Consider the following 23,388-nt stretch of genomic DNA (forward strand, 5'->3'; position numbering starts at 1 on the left):
ATGAGACCAAACACTCGACGAAGCATTCATAAGTCAATCTTCCCATCACACGTTATCGCGTAAAGCATGAGTCGATTTGACCAAAGTCCCTGAGGCCAAAACGTGCTTGGAGCATCGTATAGCCCGCCCCCCTCAAAGCGCATGGACTGAAGCGCATGGACTAAACGCACTAATTAGATGGTCTTTTTTGAAACACAGCCTTTGTCTTTGTCAGAGTCTCGGATCTAGCACCTATATCGACCCGTTTGATTTCTGCTGAAAGACACTGTAGCTGATTGGGAAACTATTCTACGAAGGCATTTAACGTGTGACAAGTTTTAAAGTCCGCATCACAATGGGTCCTACACTGGTTATCCTCTTCTCTTTGTACGGTTTTATGCATTGTCAAGGTAAGTTACCTTGTTACCTTTACACAGTGGATCACCATTAACTTTGACAAGAACCAGCTTTCTTTTTGAGGTGAATCTTCGTAAACGCTTTGTGTTTGTCTGTGTTTTTAAATAACCTGGGGGCACAACAATACATGTCCGCACGTGCGTTTTGGTGACCGGGTGTGTGCAGACGTGCGCGTGTTGTGTGTGCACGCGCGCATGTGCGAGTATCTTTAACTGATGTCAAACAAATGATTTATTGTGTCAATATAGAAAGAAGGGTACAGAGTCTGTAGAATTGTAAAAACCTACTTTATACGTTTGCTGGATTGTAAAAACCTACTTTATACTGTAATACTGTATGGCAATAAAACTGTACGGTGATTCATTAAGGACCTGTATTTTTATTTATGTGGTCATTTATTTTTACACTTAGTATATCACTAGGGTAAACGGGTATAGATGATGTTGAAATGGTTCTTTCAATTCTCATTTCCCTGTTTAATTATTGCCCCCTAATGAGAGTGGACTAAAAAGTCTGTACTATGTCTCTGGTCATGCGTATTGGTGTTTAGCCCACCTATTAATAATGCCAGCCACAGAACTGCATTGTGAAGCAGAACTCTTAGATCAGTGTTATAATATTCTAAGTCTGTTAGACAAATTCAACAAATAATATAATTAAATAATGTAAAAACATCTAGTCAAATGTAAATAAATAAATAAATGTAAAAAACATTTAGTCATTTAGTAGAAGCATGGATGTCTTCACTGGAATACATCACTGAGGTCAGTTGGTGGGTGGTGTGGGATAATGGGAGCCAGTGTCCTGGTAGCTTGATTATGCCTTTTTGTAGTTTAAATTGGAAAAGTGTGGAATTTGTTTGGTGATGGCTGCAAACTACTGGCCACACATGGGGGGAGCTTTCATAGGCTGTAGGGCATCTTTTCTCAGCAGCAAGCTTCAAAACTAAATTAAATAAACTTTTGTTTTTGGGGTATTGTTTTAGGAACATTCTTTTCAATGCATTGATTTTCACACATCTCCAGCTGTCATCAGACACTCATAGAATATCCATTGAAAAGAAACACATGTAATTTAAAAAAACCTACCCCTGGAAGCTGACTGTCTTGCGGATTCATTGTGTACCAGTACTTACATGAAATGTCTTATATGTCAGGCTAAAAAAAAAAAACAACTTTATGGACCTCCTGTCTAGCTCTGTACAGCAGTGAAGGGGTATAATATAAACACTCTGACGTCCCTGACCCTCTGTCTGGTTCTGTCTGCACGATCGTGAGCTTTGTCTGTTGATTTGGAGCATTGCCACAGAGCTCCAGTGGTGCTGGTTCTTGGGTCCATGGCAGGGCCAGACTCATTAAGCCTGGTTTACGTTTTGGGCTCAGTTCTCATTTCTAACGCAGACACCACAGTGTTCCAAGATGGCAATCAAGCTTTAAGAGAGGGAGACTACTCACTGGTGAAGGTTAGCCTGGGAGAGCCATTGAGCCTGAATGAAGTGTCTGGACTGATAAAATAACAGGAACAGAGATGTTTCTTAAAGCTGGTCTAATTGCACCAGGCTGGGAGCTATCACAGCAGGGAGAGGGGAGTAGAGTGGGATTAGAAATAAACTAAGGATGTTTTACTTATCATCTGAAGGAAAGAACAGTAAAAGTGGTCATTTGCCCGACACTAGATGACATCAGCTAGTAACTGTTTTTTGCCTGTCTTTCTGTCTGTTGGACTCTTGTGAGCACTGAGAGCACATACATATGTTTGTCCTGTTCTGGATCATGGCATGCTTTGGAGGCCTATGGGAATCACAATAGAGACCCTTCGAGTCTCAGAGAGGCCTGGTGAGCTGCAGCAGCCACTGATCACAGAGGGATGTTTGAGTAACCATGGGAAAAGGGAGGTCTTGTTTATATGAACATTAGCCTGAATTGTAGGAATAGCCCTGTTCTTGTGAAGCTCTTTTTTTTCCTGTGAGCAAGTGCTAAACACTATTTGTAGGCATCTAGAGGTACTCACATGTAAAAATTCACATTACACTACATGCAGGGCAGTTAAGAAATAATATCTTGTAACAGTTTTAATGTTATAAGAAGCATAACATTATTTGGTGTTCTGGTACTTGGCACTGAAATTGTGCAAGATTACCTACCATCTTTGGAGTTCTAAGTTTTGGTAGTTTACATTGCAGATGTAATAAATACTCCTTTATGTAACAATGAATTACATCTCAGTTTCTGTTTTAAATATAAATATGAGCTTGAAAGCACTTTCATCCCTATAACTGCTGGCCCTGTCAGTATCTCATATTTCATCAAATCTAGTAAACAAAAGTCTTATGGCCTTGTTCATTTAAAAGAATTAGCACTCAAAACCACTTCGACAGTTGCTGGATGCTAAAGCCTGAAGAAAAGGCCAGATGACTCAACTGCCAAAGGCATTTCATGTTTGGCAGATCAAGAAAACCACAAAAAATGAATGTATTTCATTAAATCAAGTCGGCCAGTCATTGTTGATAGATTTTGGGCATTTTCTGTTCTTTAATTTAGTGGGACAGATGTGTACTGCACAGTTGCCTGTCTGGAAATCAACAAAAATATGTAACTGTCTGATATTTCTAACAGCATCTAATACTAGAGGAAAAATAATGCTGGAGAGATGTCAGCCCTGAAATAAATCAGTCAGAAATACTATCAGAAACATTAACCCAAGAAACATGTTGATACCACAAATGGACACTTTGATATAATGATATATATAGAACATCTCAAGAACCGTGTCTTTGGATGCATTAATCAAAGTGATTAATACTTAATACTAATGAGATTAAATTAATGTCTGTGGATATTTGCAAGAGATATGCAATTCTCTGAGTGCTCTCATAAGTGTACCACAAAGCAGAAGTGACGGCTGGGTCTCACACATCCTAAACCTAGACAACTATTGTCCATTTCAATACAGTTTTGTTTGTGCCATTTTATAACTGAAATTCTAAAATTATGTTGTAGACAAGGAAAACGAGGAAAGCGTGCAAAAAGCAGAAAAGAAAGGAAAAAAATGTTCAAAAAACATTAAAACTCTTGAAAAACATAATTGAGCTCTTTTACAATTGCATGTCATATCCTAATGTGAGACTATTATACAGTGGTATTACTCTTATATGCAATATAAATGTACCTAAATAAAAAATGTTAAGTTGTGCAACTATATGAATAAACAGGTTCAGATCACAACTTTGAACAGCTAATTAGGGATGCCATTTGTGGTGAATTTAAATAAGTAAAAAAAAAATATGGAAATGATCATGTAGGTATAATATATGTATAAAATTGTATTAATCAATAAAATCATGGGAAAAATTGCTAATAAGAATCCTTTATTATGAACTACAATTCTATTTTATTAAACACTATACTAACCTTTAAATGAAATTCTGAAATTCTTTAAAAAAAAAAAAGTTTTATAAGTGGTTCTTTTCATATTGGCTTCCTTGCTTGTCTGTCCACACTAATGGAATGTACGTCCTCACCGACTGGTTAATCTGTTGCCTTTTCGTGAAGGTGAACAATTTCACATACAAAATGTGATTTAACAGATGAACAAGATATGCAAACCTAGTGATATTTTGAGCACTGAATTTCCTCAATAATCACAGTAGATCTGGTTCAAACTTTGTGTGGGCTTCTCAGTTTAAGACAGCTAGTAAGGTTAAGTAAGAATTGTGAATAAATTAGCTTCTCTTAATTTCTTTTTTATTTACTAAAATTTGGCACAAATGGCTTTTGAGAGCTAAATGAATATTTGATAGGAATGTTCTAGGGCAATATTCATTTAACTATTTTAATGAAGATTATAAAGAAACATTCTATAGTAAAATTATCTAGTAGGATGCCAAATGACACTTGAAAAGGGGAGAGTGTACTTCTGAAAGGTAGATGCAAATATTTGATCTACAGTAATATTCTAATTGTACATGTTCTACTTGAACTGGGTAGGACAGTGTTCTATAAGAATGCGGAGATCTTCCAACCAAAGTACAAAGATTGTCATCTCCTGTAATATTACTAATATTACTTCCTGTGGTTGTAGATTCTCCTGCAACTACAGTGATACAGTAATTTCAAACAAAGAATTCTCACTGTGGTAAATTTAGAAATGTGGCCTTTTATTTGCACGACTTTTGTGTAACTATTCTTATTTGCCAGAGACCACAGGTCCAGTCACACTGGATGACTGCTGTAAAGATGGAAAAGAGAAGGGCACAGACTCCCAGGACTGCACAAGACTCCCTCTCATTTCAGAATCCACCACCTGCAGGTTAGAATACACTGGTTCATCTTCAAGGTTTTGTGCTATTAAGTCTCGATTTGCTTGTTCTTATTGTTTGTAAATTAGATGTTGACTTACATGGACCATCTGAACACAGCTGTGCTGTGTGCCTCTCATGACCAGAAGAAATCTGGTCATGTTCTGATTGATAGTAAAAACTTGTAGGAGCCCTCTTTTCTCCAGTGAAAGGAGGGCGTGCATAGTGAACCACTTGTTAGTCTTTCTTTCTAGTACTCAGTAATTTCGCAGTTTGGCACATCTGGTGGTTTAAAAGATACATTAGTGGAGGCACTGTTAGACCCTATAGTTATTACACAGGGAATAAGACATAGCTAAATATGGAGAAAAAAAAATGTAATTAGATTTTAAAAAGAGCATGTGGTGATTAGTCTTTTCACTATATTACAGTTGGTGAAGTTGGAAAACCTCAGTCAGAAATAAATAATTACTTTAATTAAATAACTAAGTAAATAAATAAAGGATGTGCAGTTGTGCGAAATGCTAGGAGCATTATGAGTTGATGGTTGGTACAGTTACATCAGCATAACAGTAGGAAGTGCACAGCCATAACTCCAATGCCATTGAAAACCAAAGAGGTTAGTCCAGTGCCCTTCCAAAGGCAAACGTGTTTGTTTTGGCAAGCCAGGAGATCCAGAATTTGTTCAAATTAGAGCGTGTGAGAAGGGAGAAATGGTTTAGGTTTTGGGAGGGGGGCTTAATGGGAGATGGAGAACTTGGGCATGGGGGTATTTCCAAATCCAGGAAATACCACTGAGGTGAAACTATAGTCACACTGAGAAGAGAAGGGAGGAATAACAGGAAATCTGTGGATTATTTCAGACACCAAAAGAAAAAAAGAAACACCCAAGAAGAGGGAGAAAGGAGAGCATATGTGCCCTTAAAAGGCTCGCTGGTGGATTACCGGAGGAGAGAGTAAAGTAAAATGAAGATGTTTACTGTGAAAGGAGGATGAGAGAGAGAGAGAGCAACTCTCTGCCACTTTATATGCTGTGCGTTTTACTGAAAATTCTGCCTTGAACATCTGACGAAGTGTGGCCCAACTAAGGAAGAGGTGGAGCTGTCTGTTATAGCAAGTGAAAAATAGTCTAAAAGGGCACTTGAGACCACCATCAGTAAATTTGCTCATTCGTAAGCAGCGGTCCTGTGGTTGGAAATGGGCTCTGGGGAGGACTGATGAAGTGAAGATCGTAGGAAAATAAAGTGAGGTCTTGTGCAATCCAAATGGCAGTGACTAGGCTGCAAATTTCCAGAAATTTCTAATGAATGGGAAAAACATGAAGCCCTATTTAATGTACGCAAGAGATGCAGAATATTCAACCTACAATCTAGCAAATTATGTAAAAAAAAGAAGAAAAAAAAGTACTTTATTCTTAAATTGATGGAAATTTAAGAGGCTCAAAAAAAACAAAAAACAGTTAACAGTGCTGCAGGTGACAAATGGGCTAGAGACCCTGATTTATATTCTCAAAATGGTCCATGATTTTGGATTACAGCAGTAAATTGTCTTGGTATGCTACTATTAATGTTGCCTGTGTGTTTTTTTATGATAGGATAGCCCAAGAGCAGTGCTGTGTTGCAGTACTGGAGGACAACATCTGTTCAAATGGCATCAATATGGCCAAAGACCAGGGCAGTTGTGATGCCCTTCTGTCTGGAAGCACATGTGAGACTAAAACTGCTAAGGTATTGTATGGACAGAATTTGCATTCTTGCATCCTCTTACATGTGTCCATATAGATGGGCAGAGAGTGTGAGAGAGACATTTTTTATTTTGTGCTGAGAGGACCCATCTAAGAGATTTATCTTGGATTATTTCCTTAACTATAATCCTCATAGTCATGACAGATTTGCTGTAAGGCACTACTATATAGCTACATGCACTAGTGCTGCAATCACTGCCAAAACAGGTGATTGTTTCATTCAGCATTCATTTAATGTGTCAGCATGCTTTCAATGGTTGTCAAAGGCAAACTCCTGTCAGGAATAACACTTTAAGCCATTAAACGTTTGGTCCCTTCAAGGCTTATGTGAATGTGTGAATGTGTTGCAGTATCAATGAAAGAGAAGCCCTTCTCACTGAAGCCATCTCTCATTAAATATGTCATGAAGAGTCCAATGAGTATTCAGATCAATCTGATCACTTCTAGTATTGTATTTTAGATTCACATTGGCTGTAGGTTGAATCCTGAAATCTACTTGATAACTGCCTTTGCATTTAATCATGTGCAGCTCACATCTCAGGGACAATGCATATCAAAGATGTTGCTTAATATCCTAATTAATAGATTTGTCCTATTCTCATTTCAGTTAATAAATATGTGGGTTTAGGTGCATGCATTCCAGGAGTAGGATTTTAATGGTGCAGGGCTGGGATTTTTCCCATTCTTTAATTCTGCACTGATGCGCATATGCATTATACTGGGGAATGTGCTTAGGGTCAGAGCAGGGAGTCAGCCTTTCTCAGAGTTGCTGTGTTGTAAAACATGCTCACAGAATCTTGCCAAGTCTCACCTCAGTGAACTTTGAACTACTGGGCATGACAAAATAGCTTTAAAAATTAGCAAATGAACAGTTTAACTACCGCATATTTTATTATACTGGTTAATTGAATCAAATTTTAATTATTCATCAAGTCATTTGTAGGAACTCAAGACAAATGTTTGGTTTAGTTACTTTTAAAGAGTGTTATCTTAATGTCTGTATTCTCACTGAACAAATTACATCTCATTAGGTAGAGAAACTTTGCCTCAAATCATGTCTGTTCTCAGTAACCACCTCCTGTTTTACTGTTCATACACTTGGGTGTGTATTTCATTTTGTCCATGTGATTCATCTGATACCATGAATCAGATACCACGAACCAAGATCATTTTAAGCCATGGGCAAAATAGAACAGACAAGTACAGACAGGCCAATGTTTACACAGCAGTTTTAAATTGCAGCTTAGAATACTCTGTTAATTCCTATATGCTCAGGTGGGCCAAATACATGTTTGAAGTCTGTGTTGCTGTGTACCTCCGCTCCACAGGTGTGCTGTGAGTGCTGTTTGCTTGGAAGGGCCGCTCAAGAGCAGGGCCTCACCTGTGACCTCAACCTCTCAGTCAGCTACCAGTGTGGCCTGGTGTCCCGAGCCTGCTGCATGGACAAATCACCAGAGAGTGATGGAAACTTAGGTTAGTGCAAACTCTACTATAGGCCCTCTAGCCTGTGTCAGTGCCCGCATGGGTGGAGGACATCTGATGAATCAATGTGAACCAAACCACACATTTGCATTAACCATGGCTCTTTAACACCATGTCTTAAAAACTCTCATCACTTTCTTGTCTTAAAAAATGAGTTTTGAAAATGAAATGAATGAAAAATGATCAGGACATTTGTGAGAACAGACACCTGGTACCACATTCATGTTCAGTGGAGCTCTGTCTGGGATGGGAAGCCCACAGACCTCTGCTGCCCCCTAGTGGGTATTCATCATAATCTATAACTAAGGATTAATGAAATCTTTGGACTAAAAAGGTAGTTCAGATGTCTACCTCCATTCAGACTGAAGACCATTTTTAATATAATGCATTTTTATGTTTATTTCATCTCAACCCTTAGAGAGCAGTGCTGCGGATGACACACATTCAGGTGATCAGTGCAATGGTGAGTGCAAAATCACCTTCTGGTTTCACATAAGTGTGATATTAATAAGTACTGCTATGCAACAGAGGTATATGTGGAAAATACTACTGTGTGGTGTCATTGCCTAGGAAATAACACCTGTTCCTGCTTTGGGGGATACAAACTTAAACCAGATGGAAAAAATTGTGAAGGTAAGGTAAACAAGCACAATGATCTTATTTCAGTAACTTACATAATTTCTATACAACAATCACACTTAATCATCCAACAAAAGTCATAAAATATTAGATAGATAGATAGATAGATAGATAGATAGATAGATAGATAGATAGATAGATAGATAGATAGATAGATAGATAGATAGATAGATAGATAGATAGATAGATAGATAGATAGATAGATAGATAGATAGATAAAATTTACCATCTATTTTGAAGCTAACCAACAGTGTAAAAAATGGTTCCAGATTTCATTGTCCTGCCCCATTTACTGTCTGTGTATAGACATTAATGAGTGTTTGCTGGGCTCTCACCACTGTCGTACGGGCGAACGCTGCATTAACACTCTGGGCTCGTACCGCTGTCAGAGGGAGATTAGCTGTGGTACAGGCTACGAACTCACGGACAGCAACACCTGCAAAGGTCACTCACTGTTATGGCTTCAACACATGCATTGCTTAGATTAATTTGTGAATTTGTTTAACAGTGTATGAAATGTGTTAAATTATAATGTTTTGAACTGTGGCCTCATGTTCAGGGTTTATGAACTTAAGCGGCCTGATTAAAAACAACCCTTTTTGTCTGCTTTGATTTAGATATTGATGAGTGTGAAACAGGCACTCATAACTGTCTGCAGGACTTTGAGTGCCAGAACACTCCGGGCTCCTTCCGCTGTCGGCCCAAGCTACAGTGTCCTGAGGGGTTCATTCAGGATGCTCTGGGAAGCTGCATTGGTGAGGATTTACTATTGTTCCAAAATCCATGAACAGCAACAATCAAACAGTTACAAGTCCATGTGCTCTTTAGGAAAATATCTGAAATATAAAGTGGATGTAATATGATCTACATTCCAAAAAAAAATTAAAATGTTAAAAATCTAAGACGTTCCCTCATGTTTATTTTTTCCTCAGATATCAATGAGTGTCTAAGTGGAACTGGCCCCTGTCCACCTGGCCAGGTGTGTTTTAACACTGTTGGCTCATACACCTGCCAGAGAAACTCTGTCAACTGTGGCCGTGGTTACCACCTTAATGCTGAGGGCACGCGATGTGTGGGTAGGGCACTAGAGTTTGCCACATCAAGCTGCTTCTCATTTAGCAGTTAAATAAGCTTACCTTTAAAAATTCTCTAAAACCATTTCTGTCGTGTAATGCAGATGAGTTGTTTGTTGATGTGTTTCTCAGACATCGATGAGTGTGCAGGGCCTGATAACACATGTGCTGGGCATGGCTGCATAAACCTGGTGGGCACCTACCGCTGTGAGTGCCGAACTGGCTTCATCTTCAACAGCATCACCAGGGTCTGTGACGGTGAGAGCCCATTACAACTTACACAAGTCTGTGATGAGGTCAGGGGTCTTCATAACAGAGAAAGGCCCTGTCTATACCACAGACATTGTTACATTACACAAAACATGAATTAGAATTACCAGGGCTGCTGATAACAAAAGAGTAACAGCCAGGGCAGATTCATCTCTTGTACTGCTCAGAATGTTCCATGACCAGACAAGTGTGGGGAGAACTGCAAGAGAAAACACCAGGTGAAAGAGAAAAGACTATTAATATATGTAAATGTTACCAGTAAATGCGTTACAGTAATGGCCTTCGAAACTGTAATAAATGTGTACAAGGAAATGACATTGAAATGATGTAATTGTTTTTATGTAATTTACCTCCCTATAATATCGGTTTAGCCCAGGGTGTGCTTTATAGTATTTAAGGGAGATTAAAATTGGAAATGGCCCCTTTGACAGTGGTTGCTGTCGGGTTGATTTCTAGAAGATTCTGCAACAATCTTTAATAGTATTGCATGTTAACGCATAGAGTCATTAGAATGCCTTTGCCTTTTATTGAATGTTTAAAACTTTTTTATTTTACTTGTCTTTATTTTCATGTTTGACACTAGTAAATTGAACATGTTGCACCTACCAGGGGATGTCCTCTTGCCTTTGAAAAGTGAGCCCCAGGCTCTGATCTTACCATTCACTTCATGTAAATCCATGGGGCTGCTATATTAACTATACGGTATGCTAAAAATAAATACATGTCCATACTGTCTCTTCTTGGACAGATATTAATGAATGCCGACATTATCCTGGCCGCCTGTGTGCACACAAGTGTGAGAACATTCTGGGGTCCTACAAGTGCAGCTGCACCACAGGCTTCAAGCTAGCCAGCGATGGCAGGAACTGTGATGGTAAGGTGGGATTTAGAAGGGCAGTCTCTGGGCCTGTCCTAGCAGATCTTCTCTGATGCAGAGCATCATTTCAGCCTTCTCTAACACACCTATAATATTTATACACATATTTATATTATTGACATAATCCTGAAAACCCAGTTTAGGTGTATCAGTTGCAGTAAGTTAAAGCTGAAGCTAAATTTCACAGGAAAGTAAATGACCAAGAAGAGGATTTTGCACCCTTGCTTTAGTAGATTACTGACATTTTGATGGAGATCACAGTCATGATCATGCTCACCTTCTGACTAATATGCAGATATCAATGAGTGCGAGAGTGGCCCCTGTAGTCAAGAATGTGCAAACGTATATGGCTCCTACCAGTGCTACTGTCGCCGTGGCTACCAGCTAAGTGATGTGGATGGAATCACTTGTGAAGGTATAAGATATTATTAGGTTATATCCTTTTTGATGTATTCATTTGATGTATTCACTCATTCACATTGTACATTTCCTCAGATATTGACGAGTGTGCACTGCCCACCGGAGGCCACATCTGTTCTTATCGCTGCCACAACACACCAGGCAGCTTCCAATGCATGTGCCCCATGAAAGGCTACACCCTTGCACCAAACGGACGCAGCTGCCAGGGTAATGAAGGCCTACTGACTACCATGTCTAGGCCATTATGCTCTGGTGACCTTTTGAGGCCAGGGAGTTCTACGGACAGGTTTTTCTGTCAGTAAAGTGTACTAAGTGTACTAGGCCCAAGGTAATCATATATATATATATATATATATATATATATATATATATATATATATATATATATATATATACACACACATGACTTGCATATGTGTGTGATTGACTTTCTCCCCTAAAGAACAACGCTAATCAGCATTAAACACTTTAGTTAGAGGTCAGTGTTAGTTTACTCTGTAAATGGTGAAAAATACATCAGTCTCATATCAATCATGAAACTGAGTTGTGTGTAGGGAGAAATACTCCTATTAAATTTGCTGTCCTTCTCTTCCTCATGAGTAGACGTTGATGAGTGTGTGACTGGGACACACACTTGCTCAGACACAGAGAGCTGCTTCAATGTTCAGGGAGGATTCAGATGTCTAAATTTTGACTGTCCACCAAACTACAGGCGTTCAGGAGAAACGTAAGTATAATGTAGTCATTACAAAATGTATATTGTGATATATATGACTGCAGTTACTGAGATGTAAGGGATTTAAGAGGTATAAAGGTCCAGGTGCAGTGCATTTACACCAGCCACACTGAAGCAATGCATGTAACGGACTCCTGGAATGCCTTACACCCTTACCCCAAAGCATTGTAAATGCCATTTCAACCACTGTACACTTAAGGCCCTGAAACCTAGACGTTAAGAAAGAGCCTTATTTTTTGATATTTTGTTATGCAGAACATTAATGATGAACAAGATTTATATCCAAAACATAGCACACCATAACCCCATTTAGCTTTAAGTGTTAATGAAAAACACTCCCTTTACAGGAAAGGACTATGACCGTGATCCATTTTGTTTAAGACACTGTGTATGCCACACCCCTTCTTCCCCTCCTCCACTGCATGTCAAGCACTGCATCACCCTAACTCCTCCCTTTCTCCCTCCCCACCCCACCCCCCTTTGTCTCCATTTCTCTGTCTCCCATTTGCAGTCGCTGCGAACGCTTGCCTTGCAATCAGACTAGCGAGTGCCTGGCCTTGCCTGTGAGAATAACCTACTACCACCTCACTTTTCCCACCAACATCCCTGTACCCACCAACATCTTCCGTATGGGCCCCTCCAACACTTTGCCCGGGGACAGCCTCCAGGTGGCGATAGTGGACGGAAACCAGGCAGGATACTTTGGCACACAGAGCCTAGAGAATGGAGGTGTGATGGTGATTCAGAAGCCCATCACTGTGCCTCAGGACTTTGACATCTCACTGGAGATGGAGCTGTGGCGTGCTGCAACTGTCAGCACCTACCTGTCCAAAATAAGGGTGTTTGTGACAGAGGAAGACCTTAGCAAATCTAATATCTAAAAGGAATACTGATGCTTGGAAAGGTTTTACATGTATTTCAGTAATTTCTGGTTATCTGGCAAAAAGCACGATTAAGAAATTCTCCCGTGACCTAAAAGGGTTATATACAAATGAACTATTATTATTATTATTATTATTATTATTATTATTATTATTGATTTGCTTTTAAACAAGTTGCAATTAGTGGTAGCATTTTTGTTAATGAAGGATAGTCAATCACACACATTCTCCTGTGGTGTCATCAGTTAAGGTCCGATTATAACAAAAGCCCCTCAGTGACCATTACCACGTGTGGCTGATAATGCTGTAGAGGGTGCCTCAGAATATGGTTCAGTTTTCAGTTTCACTTTAGATAGTATGCTTATTATTTGCATTTTAAAACTGCTTTTGAGAATGTTTCTAGGAGGCACTGATTTCCTATGGGATTTCCAAGAACATTCACTGGGGTTTTTTGCATTCTTTTGGATCATCAGTGCTGTCTTGCTTCTGTTAACATGTTTTTTGACTTAGCCGTAGTTTTAGTTTTTTTAATATTTACATAATTATGTAAAAAAAAAAAAAAAAAAAATTCTGAAAGGTTTCTGAATTTCAATAGCAGTACCTATGAAGAAAGCCAAGGGACTCCTCCCTGTGTGGCCATATGTGCTGTCAGTCATTATTGGCTAGTGTTTGCAGACACTGTTTAAATTATAGACATTACACTGTAAATTACACTGTCATTTAGAATTCTCTATGGAAAATATGTTAGTCAAGGACTAAACTGTTTTCCTTCATTTTCTCATGTTCTTGAATTATAATATGGAGCCACTAGATGGAGCATTTGGGGGAGAATGTAATTTGTCTGCATTCATATGGATTTTAGTCTTGTTTCTTGTTGCATACTCTTTTTTTTTTTTTTTTTTTTTTTTTTAAATAAAAAAGTACAAGTTGAATTAATTGGTATTCATATTGTAATTTAAATGAAATCAAAACGTTGGCATCAAATAACTAAACAGCAATAATCAGGTAAAGAAGCTGAACTCTAACCAAGAGTAAAGGGACCTGCTTTTGTTTGGAGTAATCTGAAGAGATTCAGTAACACTAATTGTACTTGTACCCCATAATAGAGCAGACAAAGCCTGTGTGAGTTGAAGACTCAAAGACGTGTTTGGAAAAACTAGCTGAGACTGTTTTAACATCAGTTAAATTACCACTCCGGTACATCCAGGTGGAGGGACAGTGTGGTTACACTATGAAGGGATGCTTGTCTCCTCGCTGTCAGGCAGGGAATGTTAAGAAAGAGATTTTAAAAAGCACAGTCATGCATGTCTTTTTTTCTCTTTTCACTTACTTTGGGACAGTGAGTTATGGGCTTCTGAGCTCTGGACAGTGGTCTGGGCTCTGAACGGTGGTCTGGGCTCTGGACGGTGGTCTGCGCAATTTGTGGTGCAGCAGCGTCACCACTGTACACCAAGAATGATGGCCTGCAGAGTTTGTGTTGGGGCTTTATCAACACGTTGACTATAAATAATAATTACCAGAGGAAAAAAGAACTTTTGCTTGACCATAAAGACTCCCATTCAAAAATGCTGTTTTTCTTCTCAAGTCGGGAAATTGGGATTTTGTGTTTTTGGCCACGTGAGTGCAGCACGACGGAGATTGCCTCCCATAGTGTCGTGAGCCATAATTAGCCCACCACAAGCTGGCTGCCTTTGATCTCTGCTTTGATGTTACCCGAGATGTTAACTTTAAAGTGGCAGTTCACCCCAGGACTTTATGTCCTTGTAAATTCAGCCGATGGTCCATTGTAGCACTCACCCTCAGAGCTCCAGGAGTCGTCTCCCGTGCGTGCCGTGCACAAGGCGGGTTATTATGAGTGAGGAGAACATTTTGTGGTTTTGGCTCTGATCTAAGCAAAACGTGGACCCACCCGCTAATTGCTAATTACAAGTCCATGCCCAGTGGTGGCTTGACTTTTCTGTCAGGGGCTTCTCCCCTCTCAGCATGAAAGGAGGCCTGTAACCCAACCCAGGCCTTGGGGTTTCACTGCAGCCTCTGCATCCCGATGAAAGAAATCAGTGATGGAAGGATAACTAATCACTGTGGCTGTGTGAGATCACAGCCCTCACACCACTGAAATACTTGGCATATTCTTTTGTATTTAAGTAAGCGGAGAAATATATGCATTTCATTTGTCTGTTCCTTTTCTTTTTGGACATTATGGAATGATTAGGGTTTTGTACCCTCCACATCATCAGTAACCATGCTAGAAGAGAAATTCAGCTCACTCAAGTCTTTACACGTGTCTAGATGGCACCAACTCAGCTTTTTTGTTTTATGTCATCATGGTATACAGCTATTTCAGCAAACAGATAAAAATTGTTAAGATTGATGCATCTTAGAAAACAGCAAGTAGGACTTTGGTTCTCCATTCTCAGAGCAGAAGCATCAATCAAGGATTAATTTCCACAATTACACCTTAACAAATCATATAAGGGCAAACATGATGTGATGCCTCTGAGATGTTTGATGTACCGTTGTCATGAGAGGGAGGAGAACACCTACTTCATACAGTAAAACATCAGGGCAGCAAGGCTCTCTTCTCTCCCATCATCATGGCGTACTACCAGAGCTGCCTCTGATTATCTTGTTTCACAAACAAAGTCTTAAATAAGCCCCACTGCACAGGCCTGAACAGACAGGGGAGTTGTCTAGTCAGGCTCTCAGAGGATTTAAAGTTCCCTCTGCCCATAAATCTTACACATGAGATTATTGGATATGAAGTTGGGACTGCTCCACAAAACCAAATATTTTCTTGAGCAGGCTTTAGATCAGTGTCAGAGCTTTACTCTGACAGGCAAACTGCATTGAAACTACAAGTGCCTAACAGGAAACTTGACCACGAATTCTCTTTCCTGGTGTGATTTTTGGCCTTTTGTTTGATTCTATTTTGATTCCTACCCCAAAACATGATGGCCTAACGTTAAAGACCCATTTAAAGAATGCCCACTGTATTTGTGCAGATAATATTTATGTAGTGGATGTTTCACTCGCCTGCTGAGCACTGGGCTCTGTGGTGAACTCTACTGGAAGGCCCCCTGTTGTAGTGTTGTAGTTTTGAAAGTATTTTTTTTTCTTCATTCAGACATAATTTGCAATCAAGTTCTGTATTCTTGAAGCAACATGGTGTACCACTGATCTTCTGCACATAGTTATCAATACTTGTGTAGGAAGAAAAACAATCTGTACTACAGCATATTCCCTTATCCTAAGCAATGGACTATGAAGATGTGTCTTTCCCCTTCTTTCCCCTCTTTTTTCAGCACGGCAAGGGTTGATCGATCTGATACCATACGCTGTATAAAGTTCTGCCAACCTAATGACATCAGTTGTGTCCTGGACCCTGTTCACTCTGTCTCACACACTGTCATCTCCCTACCCACCTTCAGAGAATTTACCAAACCAGAAGGTACAGTATGAGTTTAACCATGTTTAACTGTGAATAATTAAAATGGCTTTTGATGGGGAAAAAAAAAAAAAAATATATATATATATATATATATATATATATATATATATATATATATATATATATATATATATATATATATATATTCATCTCTTATGGCATTTTCTTTTGCATATAATATCCCAGTGTTTTAATCAGCATGTTTAGTTTTATGTATTTCATGTAATATTTAAAAATGAATCTTTAAAGTTTTACGTCCTTTGACATCGTAAGAAATAATATGCATCCAAATAGTTGTTTTCCAGTATAAGAAAACAAAGACTTTTGGGCTGAACACGAGGGCTTCATTCTTGGGTGCCTTTTCTTCTTATTTCCCTTAACAGAAATTGTTTTCCTGAGATCTATAACTCCATCCCACTATCCACATGTGGATTCCCCAGACATTGTCTATGACATTCAGGAGGGAAACGTCCAGAACTCCTTTGACATCATTAAGCGCTTTGAGCATGGCATGATTGTTGGTGAGTAGCACATTGGCATATGGCTAACAATACCCAGGGACTACAAAAAGACCCTGGGGCCCATTCCCTGGCAATTGAATTTGCCTCAAGTGTTTTTCTGACTTAATTTTGCATTATGAAAGAAGTCTTCTTCTCTTTTCCTTCTTCTTCTTCTTCTACAAACCAATTGCATATGTCTCACTGTGTGACAGAGAAAGTAGAGACTGCAGGGCTTGGAAACTGCACTTATTCTACTTAGGTGATTGTGACACCACTCTTCCAGCACTGGTTCAGTTGATGATAGCCCTTAAGAGTCTCTCGCATCTTTTGTGGTCATCTCAGCCTTTACATGGCCCCTCTGCAGGAAAGCTCTTCATGTTCTGTTCATCCTTTTAGATGAATGAGTGCTTTTTTCACTCACTAAGTACATGGACTTATTTTTTTCTCTCTTGTGGCAAGACTGATTTCAGTCTTTAGTGCTTGCTTTGTTTATCCAGAGCTGTTTGGAAAGATCACAGAAAGGTTTTCCGTGACCAAAAGGTTATTGTTGTTATGTCTTCAAGGAAGAGGCTAACAATACTAAGCACACTGAGGTGAATGTGGGTGAGAGTGACAAGAAAAACACAGAAGTCTTGGATACTTCAGCTTCTAGCATGAAAGTCACCATAAGTTTAAAAAATATGTTTAATGTCAGAGAGCACTTCACGTATTCAGCTCAAGTGGTAGGAGCAGCCTATAATCGGAGTCCCACTGCTTCATAGGGAGGACATTTGAACTGCATTGGCTAAAGTATTCAGGCTGATATAAGACTATGTTCACCATTTCTTAGTCATAAGATTGGGATTTGACTAGGGTCATACATGTTTTTTTTGTTTTTTTTAAATTCAGCTAAATTTAGCACCATGGCTATTGTGGCTCTGTTGATAAGTACAGACTGAACAAAGCTATTCTGAAATAATGTATGAAATTATTGGGATTTACTACCCTCAACATATTTATTTCCTTTACATGGTGTGTTTAGTGACACTATGGATCGAGCCAGGACTGACTGGTTTTGGTGGGTTATTTGCTGATAGCACAGCAGCAGAGGCCTTTAAACCACATCAGTGTCCCTAATAAAACATATTATAATACAAGCATGTTTTTACATGCTCTCTATGTACTTGGGCTACTTTCCCAGTCATAACAGATGTATTTATATCAAGGTTTATGTGTTTGAGTACCTTGGTACTGAATTGTGTAGCTTTTAAATTTGCTACATTAAGATGTTCCTCAAATCCATGATACTGTTGGGGTAAGCTTCTGAAACCATCACAGCACAAAAGCTGTCTGTTGCAAGTAGTGCAGACAGCAGGCAGTCATAGTTCTGTGGAATGTAAACATCATGTAATAATTTGTGAGTGTGTGGTGTGTGTACGTACATGTGTGTGAGTGTATGCGTGCGTGCTTGCATGTGTATGTGTTTATGAAACATCCTCACTGACGATTCATGCAGTTGCTCGCCCTTACACTATTGTTCCTTCTGTCACTTGTGTCTGGATTGGCACTAAAGCTGTAAAACTGTGTCCCACATGAAAGCTTGCTTTCTGCAAACAGCGCTTTACTGCAAACAATGCTTCGTTACAAGAACATGACTCCTAGTGCCACTTCCCACATGCAGACCCCCACTGCCTGTACAGAGGGAGCTTTGGGTGTTTGTCATGAAGAGTAGGTGGACCAGCAGCGACCAGACCAAAGGCATCACCATTCAGCTAATGCCCAGCACGACAGCAGCTTAGGAGGGCCAATCATGAGGAAGCAGCTGGAGTAAATTTGCCAACTTATGTAAGACGTCTCACATCATACCTCTCTGGGGTGTTTGAGGAGACTAAAAATGTAAAGTAATTTAGAAGTATTGTCACTTTGAAGACGATGCTTATTCATACTGCCACAAGAATGATTTGTTTGAGTAAAGTGTAAGACAATTGGCTATTAAACACAAATTCTTGAAGTATTACAACTATTGAAATATTATTTACCACACACACATTTACTTTAGAGACATCTACCTTGTCATTTTAAAGGTTTAAAATTATAGACTGTAGCCTTTCTATTGTCAAGTGCAATCAGTTCATCACTGATCTGTTTCTGATCTCAGGATAATTGCTTGCCAGATATCTGGTTGGCTGACCATTCTCAAAACAGCCTTAACACATATGAATACCATGGATTTGTGTGTGATGTGCTGGTACAAGTTTAAGGAAATACCGAGCTGGATTCGTTTTTTGTTTCCCACATGTGCCAGTGTCACTGCTGGATTGCGAGTGCAGTATTCTTCTTCAGTTAATCTTGAATCTTTGCTTATGAATGAAAAATAGCAAGCCACTGCATTATAATACACTGTACATATATTTATTTGAAACACCCTTATATAAGAATTCATTTAATAGGAAATACTGGTGACAACCAGAAGCAGTTGTAAAGCTTTTTGCCTCCTGGCTGTCTTGGGTTTCCACCATGCTGAGCAGTATACAGAGGCAGTGTGAGCATCGACCTTCCACTCACATCCATTGTCTCATGGAACTCATGTCTGTGTGAAAATCTTAACAATGTGAACCATCAGAACAAACATGCCTGACCTTATTGTGATAACCAGATTTTCAAGTGAGGAACTGAAATAAGTAAACCTTAAGCAAGCACATTAGGCTATGTCTGTTTATTTTCAACACTATTAATTCACATTTATGGCCCCTCATTCTAAAAATGTTTACTGTGTCTTTTTAAAAAATTATGAAGCAGTCAATAAACAGATTATATGCAGCTTTAGGACATAACTGACAGGGTTCATGTTTAGATAGATGGGTAACTGCTATTTCCATCTTAGAGGAGATGAGAGTATGCACTAGTGTAGATAGTAGGGAAGTGTGAGTCTTCCCATGGTTCCCATGGTCTTAACACACCTAACACTCAACAGTCCGCCCTCTGATACTGTCTAAGGAAATGTAAGTTTTCAGAGGTACAGGCAGTTGCATCAGACTTTTCCTTCTTCACATATGCTAAGAGATGGCGCTCGTATCACACTTTGGTGGCCAGAATGAAGATTTGGCTAGATCCATTAGTGACATAACTACAGCAAAAATGTAAGCCTAAAGGAAATTGCACTGTGCTGTTTCCCCTGACTGCTACGAGCATGGAGAACTCCCTCACAACCAAGAGAGCAATTGTTGGGAAAATTAAAGCAGTGGCATCTTTGCTTGAACGATTCCCATCTTGGCTACACATCAGGCAGGATTCAGTTTAGAAAACCAAGAAGAAAAATTCCAACCACTTGAAACATCTGGTAGGGATATGCACCTGTGGTCTGAACTGGCTCTAGATAATGAAATAATTCACTCTGATTCGGTTGGCATTATGGTGGAAAGCGAAGGGAGAGACGGGTTGTCTGTGTTCAGGTATGTGTCGCTGGCAGTGGCTACTGCCCTTCACGCAGAGCAGAGGAATTTTAACTAGGCGTGTTAGGCTTTTTGAGTTTATGGGTGGTGTGTGTTAGGGGTGGAGATGGTGAGGTGTTTCCTTGTATCTACTGTTACAGCTGACTTTTAGTGCAGAATACATGAAATATGGTAACATTTAAAGCACAGCGGAGAAATCAAATAAAATGTATTAACTAATCAGCAGTCTCAGTATATGAAAAAGGCTTGACTTACAGCAATAAATCCTGCCTTGTCATATTACTGTGGTTTTCTGATTTGATAAAGATTGGTTTCTGTTTGGAACATGCTACGTTTTCACTAAAATGGAAAGGCTGATTCCATTTTGGGGATGCTAGAGGCAATAACGTTGCCTGGAAACCAAGGGTAAGTCAAGTGTAGGCTGACACACAAGTCTTTGGATGCAACGCAACAGGGAACGGATCACAAAATAGCATCATTAGGCTGAGCCCACGAAGACTCCTCCGCCTGTCAGAAGGGCTTACTGTAAATAATTAAACTGAAGTTTCTCTACTCTGGTGGTCCACAGCTCCCACATATACACATCATCACTGACAGAGCTCGGACAGAAAGCGAGGCCATTCATCATGGCTGATTTATCATCTTTTCTGGCATATCCAGAGCGGTGATCACGAGGAGGACCAGGAACTTTATTTATGCTACAGCTGATACAAGCAGACATTGTGATCTGATCACATGTAAGCAGGTTTATGATCTATGAAATCTGTGGTTTCATAATTTGATAATGAGGATCACAGCTAGCTTTGTATTTCAGAATGTCAGTAATCACAGCATTACTTGACCACAGGTATAAGAGTAGACTTTAAAAGTCAGGGTTATAGAGTTACAGAGGAAGAAAGCATTCTCTGCTTGGAAAAAAAAAAAACCAGAAGTATTCTCTGACAGCTAATAGCATTATACTTTAGTATATAAAAACTATAGTAAATTTAATCAGTTTTAATAATATAAAACCATAGTTTATTTGAAGTTTGAACACTACTACAGTAGTGTTCACACGTCAACTAGAGATAATGATTGGCCACAAGGTACCAAACCATGCATTTTGGCATTTTAGAGAGAAGGCATAAGCCATGTCCCCTTTACAGTTGCTAAGGGGTGTTTGCAGAAGGTAACCACGATGCCCATAGTACTATTGGTCAAGCCCTCAGTGCCCTACTGTGTTGTAACAAGGGAGGAAGGCTTTGTTGGGCTCCCCATTGTAGATTTAGCTATGGTATTTGCCATCTGGGCTTTTTCCAGTGCCTTTTAGTGGATAACACATTGGTTAGCATGTCATTATCCAATACTGTGGTTAGGAGAGTCATACTTCACATTTGTCCCTAGTGTTAAACCTGCTCATTACAGATCCTGTCATACACTTCATCCCTAGGCTTGTGTAACCATAAAACCAGAAATTGCACTGTTTACATGTAACCCTTCAATAATGAAGCCTGTATAGCCATTGGGAATGACAAGTGACTGTAGGCATTCACCTAATTTTGTTTTGCGGCAAGTGTTTTGTGCTATATCCAAACACTCTTTTATCTTCTCTCTTGATGCTGTTGTGGATTGAGAAGGAAAAATATAGATTCATGAAGAGAAGCTGAAAGAAAAACATATCATATGAACTGTGATTTGAGTCGACTGGCATTAACAGGTCTACACGTAGAATAAAAAATAAATAAAATAAACTATGTATATAGCACTTTCTTAACTGCAGTTTACAAAGTGCTTTACAGAGAAATCAATTAAAATTTAACATGTAATTTAAGAATACAATGAATAATTAAATGAAAAATCAAAGGAATTAATAAATATAATAATATAAAATAAATAAAAATAATTTATAATTAAAAGGAGAGGAAAATAGATCAAATAATTTAAAGAATTTTAAAAAGTACAGTAAGTAATTAAAGTGATATGGTCATCACCTTTAGTGATGTGGTCAAATACAAGTTTTGCAATTTAAATATTAAATAGGAGCATTGGGTTTACAATCAAGAGGCAGCCAATATCTGCACAATGTACCTTGTGTACCTTGCATAATTAGAATTCAGTTGACTGTTTTTACTGAAAGGAAATCATGGTATTGTTGCTGCAGCACATTATTTTAAGTGTCATACCAACCATTTGAGCATTTTCAACATCATGTGTTATAGCACTTAGTATTCCCCATTGTGCATAAGGAGATACTAAGCACTGTAGTGGGACAATATACAGTAGAGACACAAGGACAAGCTGCATGTGCAAAGAGGAGTGATGGTACTCCTCCACCACAGGGGGAGACCTGTAGCATATAGTTTATGGTTTTAGACTCATAATGTAACCTTTCTCCGAGGTCCAGTTTGGTCAGGGAAAAGATCCTTAGAGGTTTCAAGGTTTGTTTTTGTCCCTCTATGGCCATGCTTTCATTCCTCTGATCTCTGACCATTCTGTGGGTTTGAAAGCCTACACTGATGTGGTTCAACAAAGGCGGATCTGTTACATTTAACCTTTAAGTTAAAGGTCATTCTATGACCAAACTCTATAAGTAGAACTTTCCGTTTCCTTAAAATTGTGTAATATTTGAAAAGGAATGAAATGTTGAATACATAGTAGTATTCCATATCACTTCTCAATAATGTCCAGCCATCCAATCCCAGATATAATTTAACATACTAAAATCAAGGCAGGCATAGCCGTGCTTTTGTGTTAAAGTGAATATCATGGAATTAGCCATGTTAACAAATTCAGTCATACTGCTCACTGCTCTAATGCCTAGCTTTCACTTGATTATGCATCGCTATTATTAGAGGACAAAGTCCTCTAAACCAGAAGCGCTTCAACACGTAGTTAGCAATGTTCTGCACACAACACACCGTTTCTTTTCTCATGCCTGGATACTCAGAGATGTAACTAAATGTTTTCTAAAGGGTCTTGCAACATTCCTTTTTGGCATATGGTAGTTATACAGTTTTTGAACTAAATTCTGATTTCAAACCAGCAGCTGAATTATTCTTTCACTGTCTTATGTGTTCATGGACCTCCTGGTTAAATTTCTTTCCATAAATAGTTGCCTCTGAGCATATCTATTCCTTTTGAGAGCTGAGAAATCGACACAGTGAGCTTGATGGTTTAGATTTTTTCACCCACATATAGAGCACAGTAAGGGTGAT

General features: G+C 39.0%; 1 protein-coding gene across 2 annotated transcripts in view; it reads left to right on the forward strand.

Moving 5' to 3' along the window:
- Window positions 1–136: 136 nt before the first annotated feature.
- Window positions 137–23,388, forward strand: part of fbln1 (fibulin 1) — a 24,886-nt gene continuing 1,634 nt past the window's right edge. The window contains exons 1-16 of one of the 2 annotated variants that reach the window (XM_027020102.2): window positions 150–389; window positions 4,593–4,704; window positions 6,288–6,420; window positions 7,766–7,910; window positions 8,338–8,382; window positions 8,490–8,552; window positions 8,865–9,002; window positions 9,176–9,313; window positions 9,491–9,634; window positions 9,764–9,889; window positions 10,650–10,775; window positions 11,074–11,193; window positions 11,274–11,405; window positions 11,802–11,925; window positions 16,118–16,263; window positions 16,647–16,784. In XM_027020102.2, coding sequence (XP_026875903.2) covers window positions 335–389; window positions 4,593–4,704; window positions 6,288–6,420; window positions 7,766–7,910; window positions 8,338–8,382; window positions 8,490–8,552; window positions 8,865–9,002; window positions 9,176–9,313; window positions 9,491–9,634; window positions 9,764–9,889; window positions 10,650–10,775; window positions 11,074–11,193; window positions 11,274–11,405; window positions 11,802–11,925; window positions 16,118–16,263; window positions 16,647–16,784 — 1,885 coding nt within the window. In that variant the 5' untranslated portion in view covers window positions 150–334. Of the gene's footprint in view, window positions 390–4,592; window positions 4,705–6,287; window positions 6,421–7,765; window positions 7,911–8,337; window positions 8,383–8,489; window positions 8,553–8,864; window positions 9,003–9,175; window positions 9,314–9,490; window positions 9,635–9,763; window positions 9,890–10,649; window positions 10,776–11,073; window positions 11,194–11,273; window positions 11,406–11,801; window positions 11,926–12,445; window positions 13,723–16,117; window positions 16,264–16,646; window positions 16,785–23,388 lie in introns of those variants that run through there. The other variant, XM_027020103.2, reaches the window with a different exon arrangement.

Source organism: Electrophorus electricus, chromosome 2 (genome assembly GCF_013358815.1).
Source record: "Electrophorus electricus isolate fEleEle1 chromosome 2, fEleEle1.pri, whole genome shotgun sequence".
NCBI classification, from domain to species: Eukaryota; Metazoa; Chordata; class Actinopteri; order Gymnotiformes; family Gymnotidae; genus Electrophorus; species Electrophorus electricus.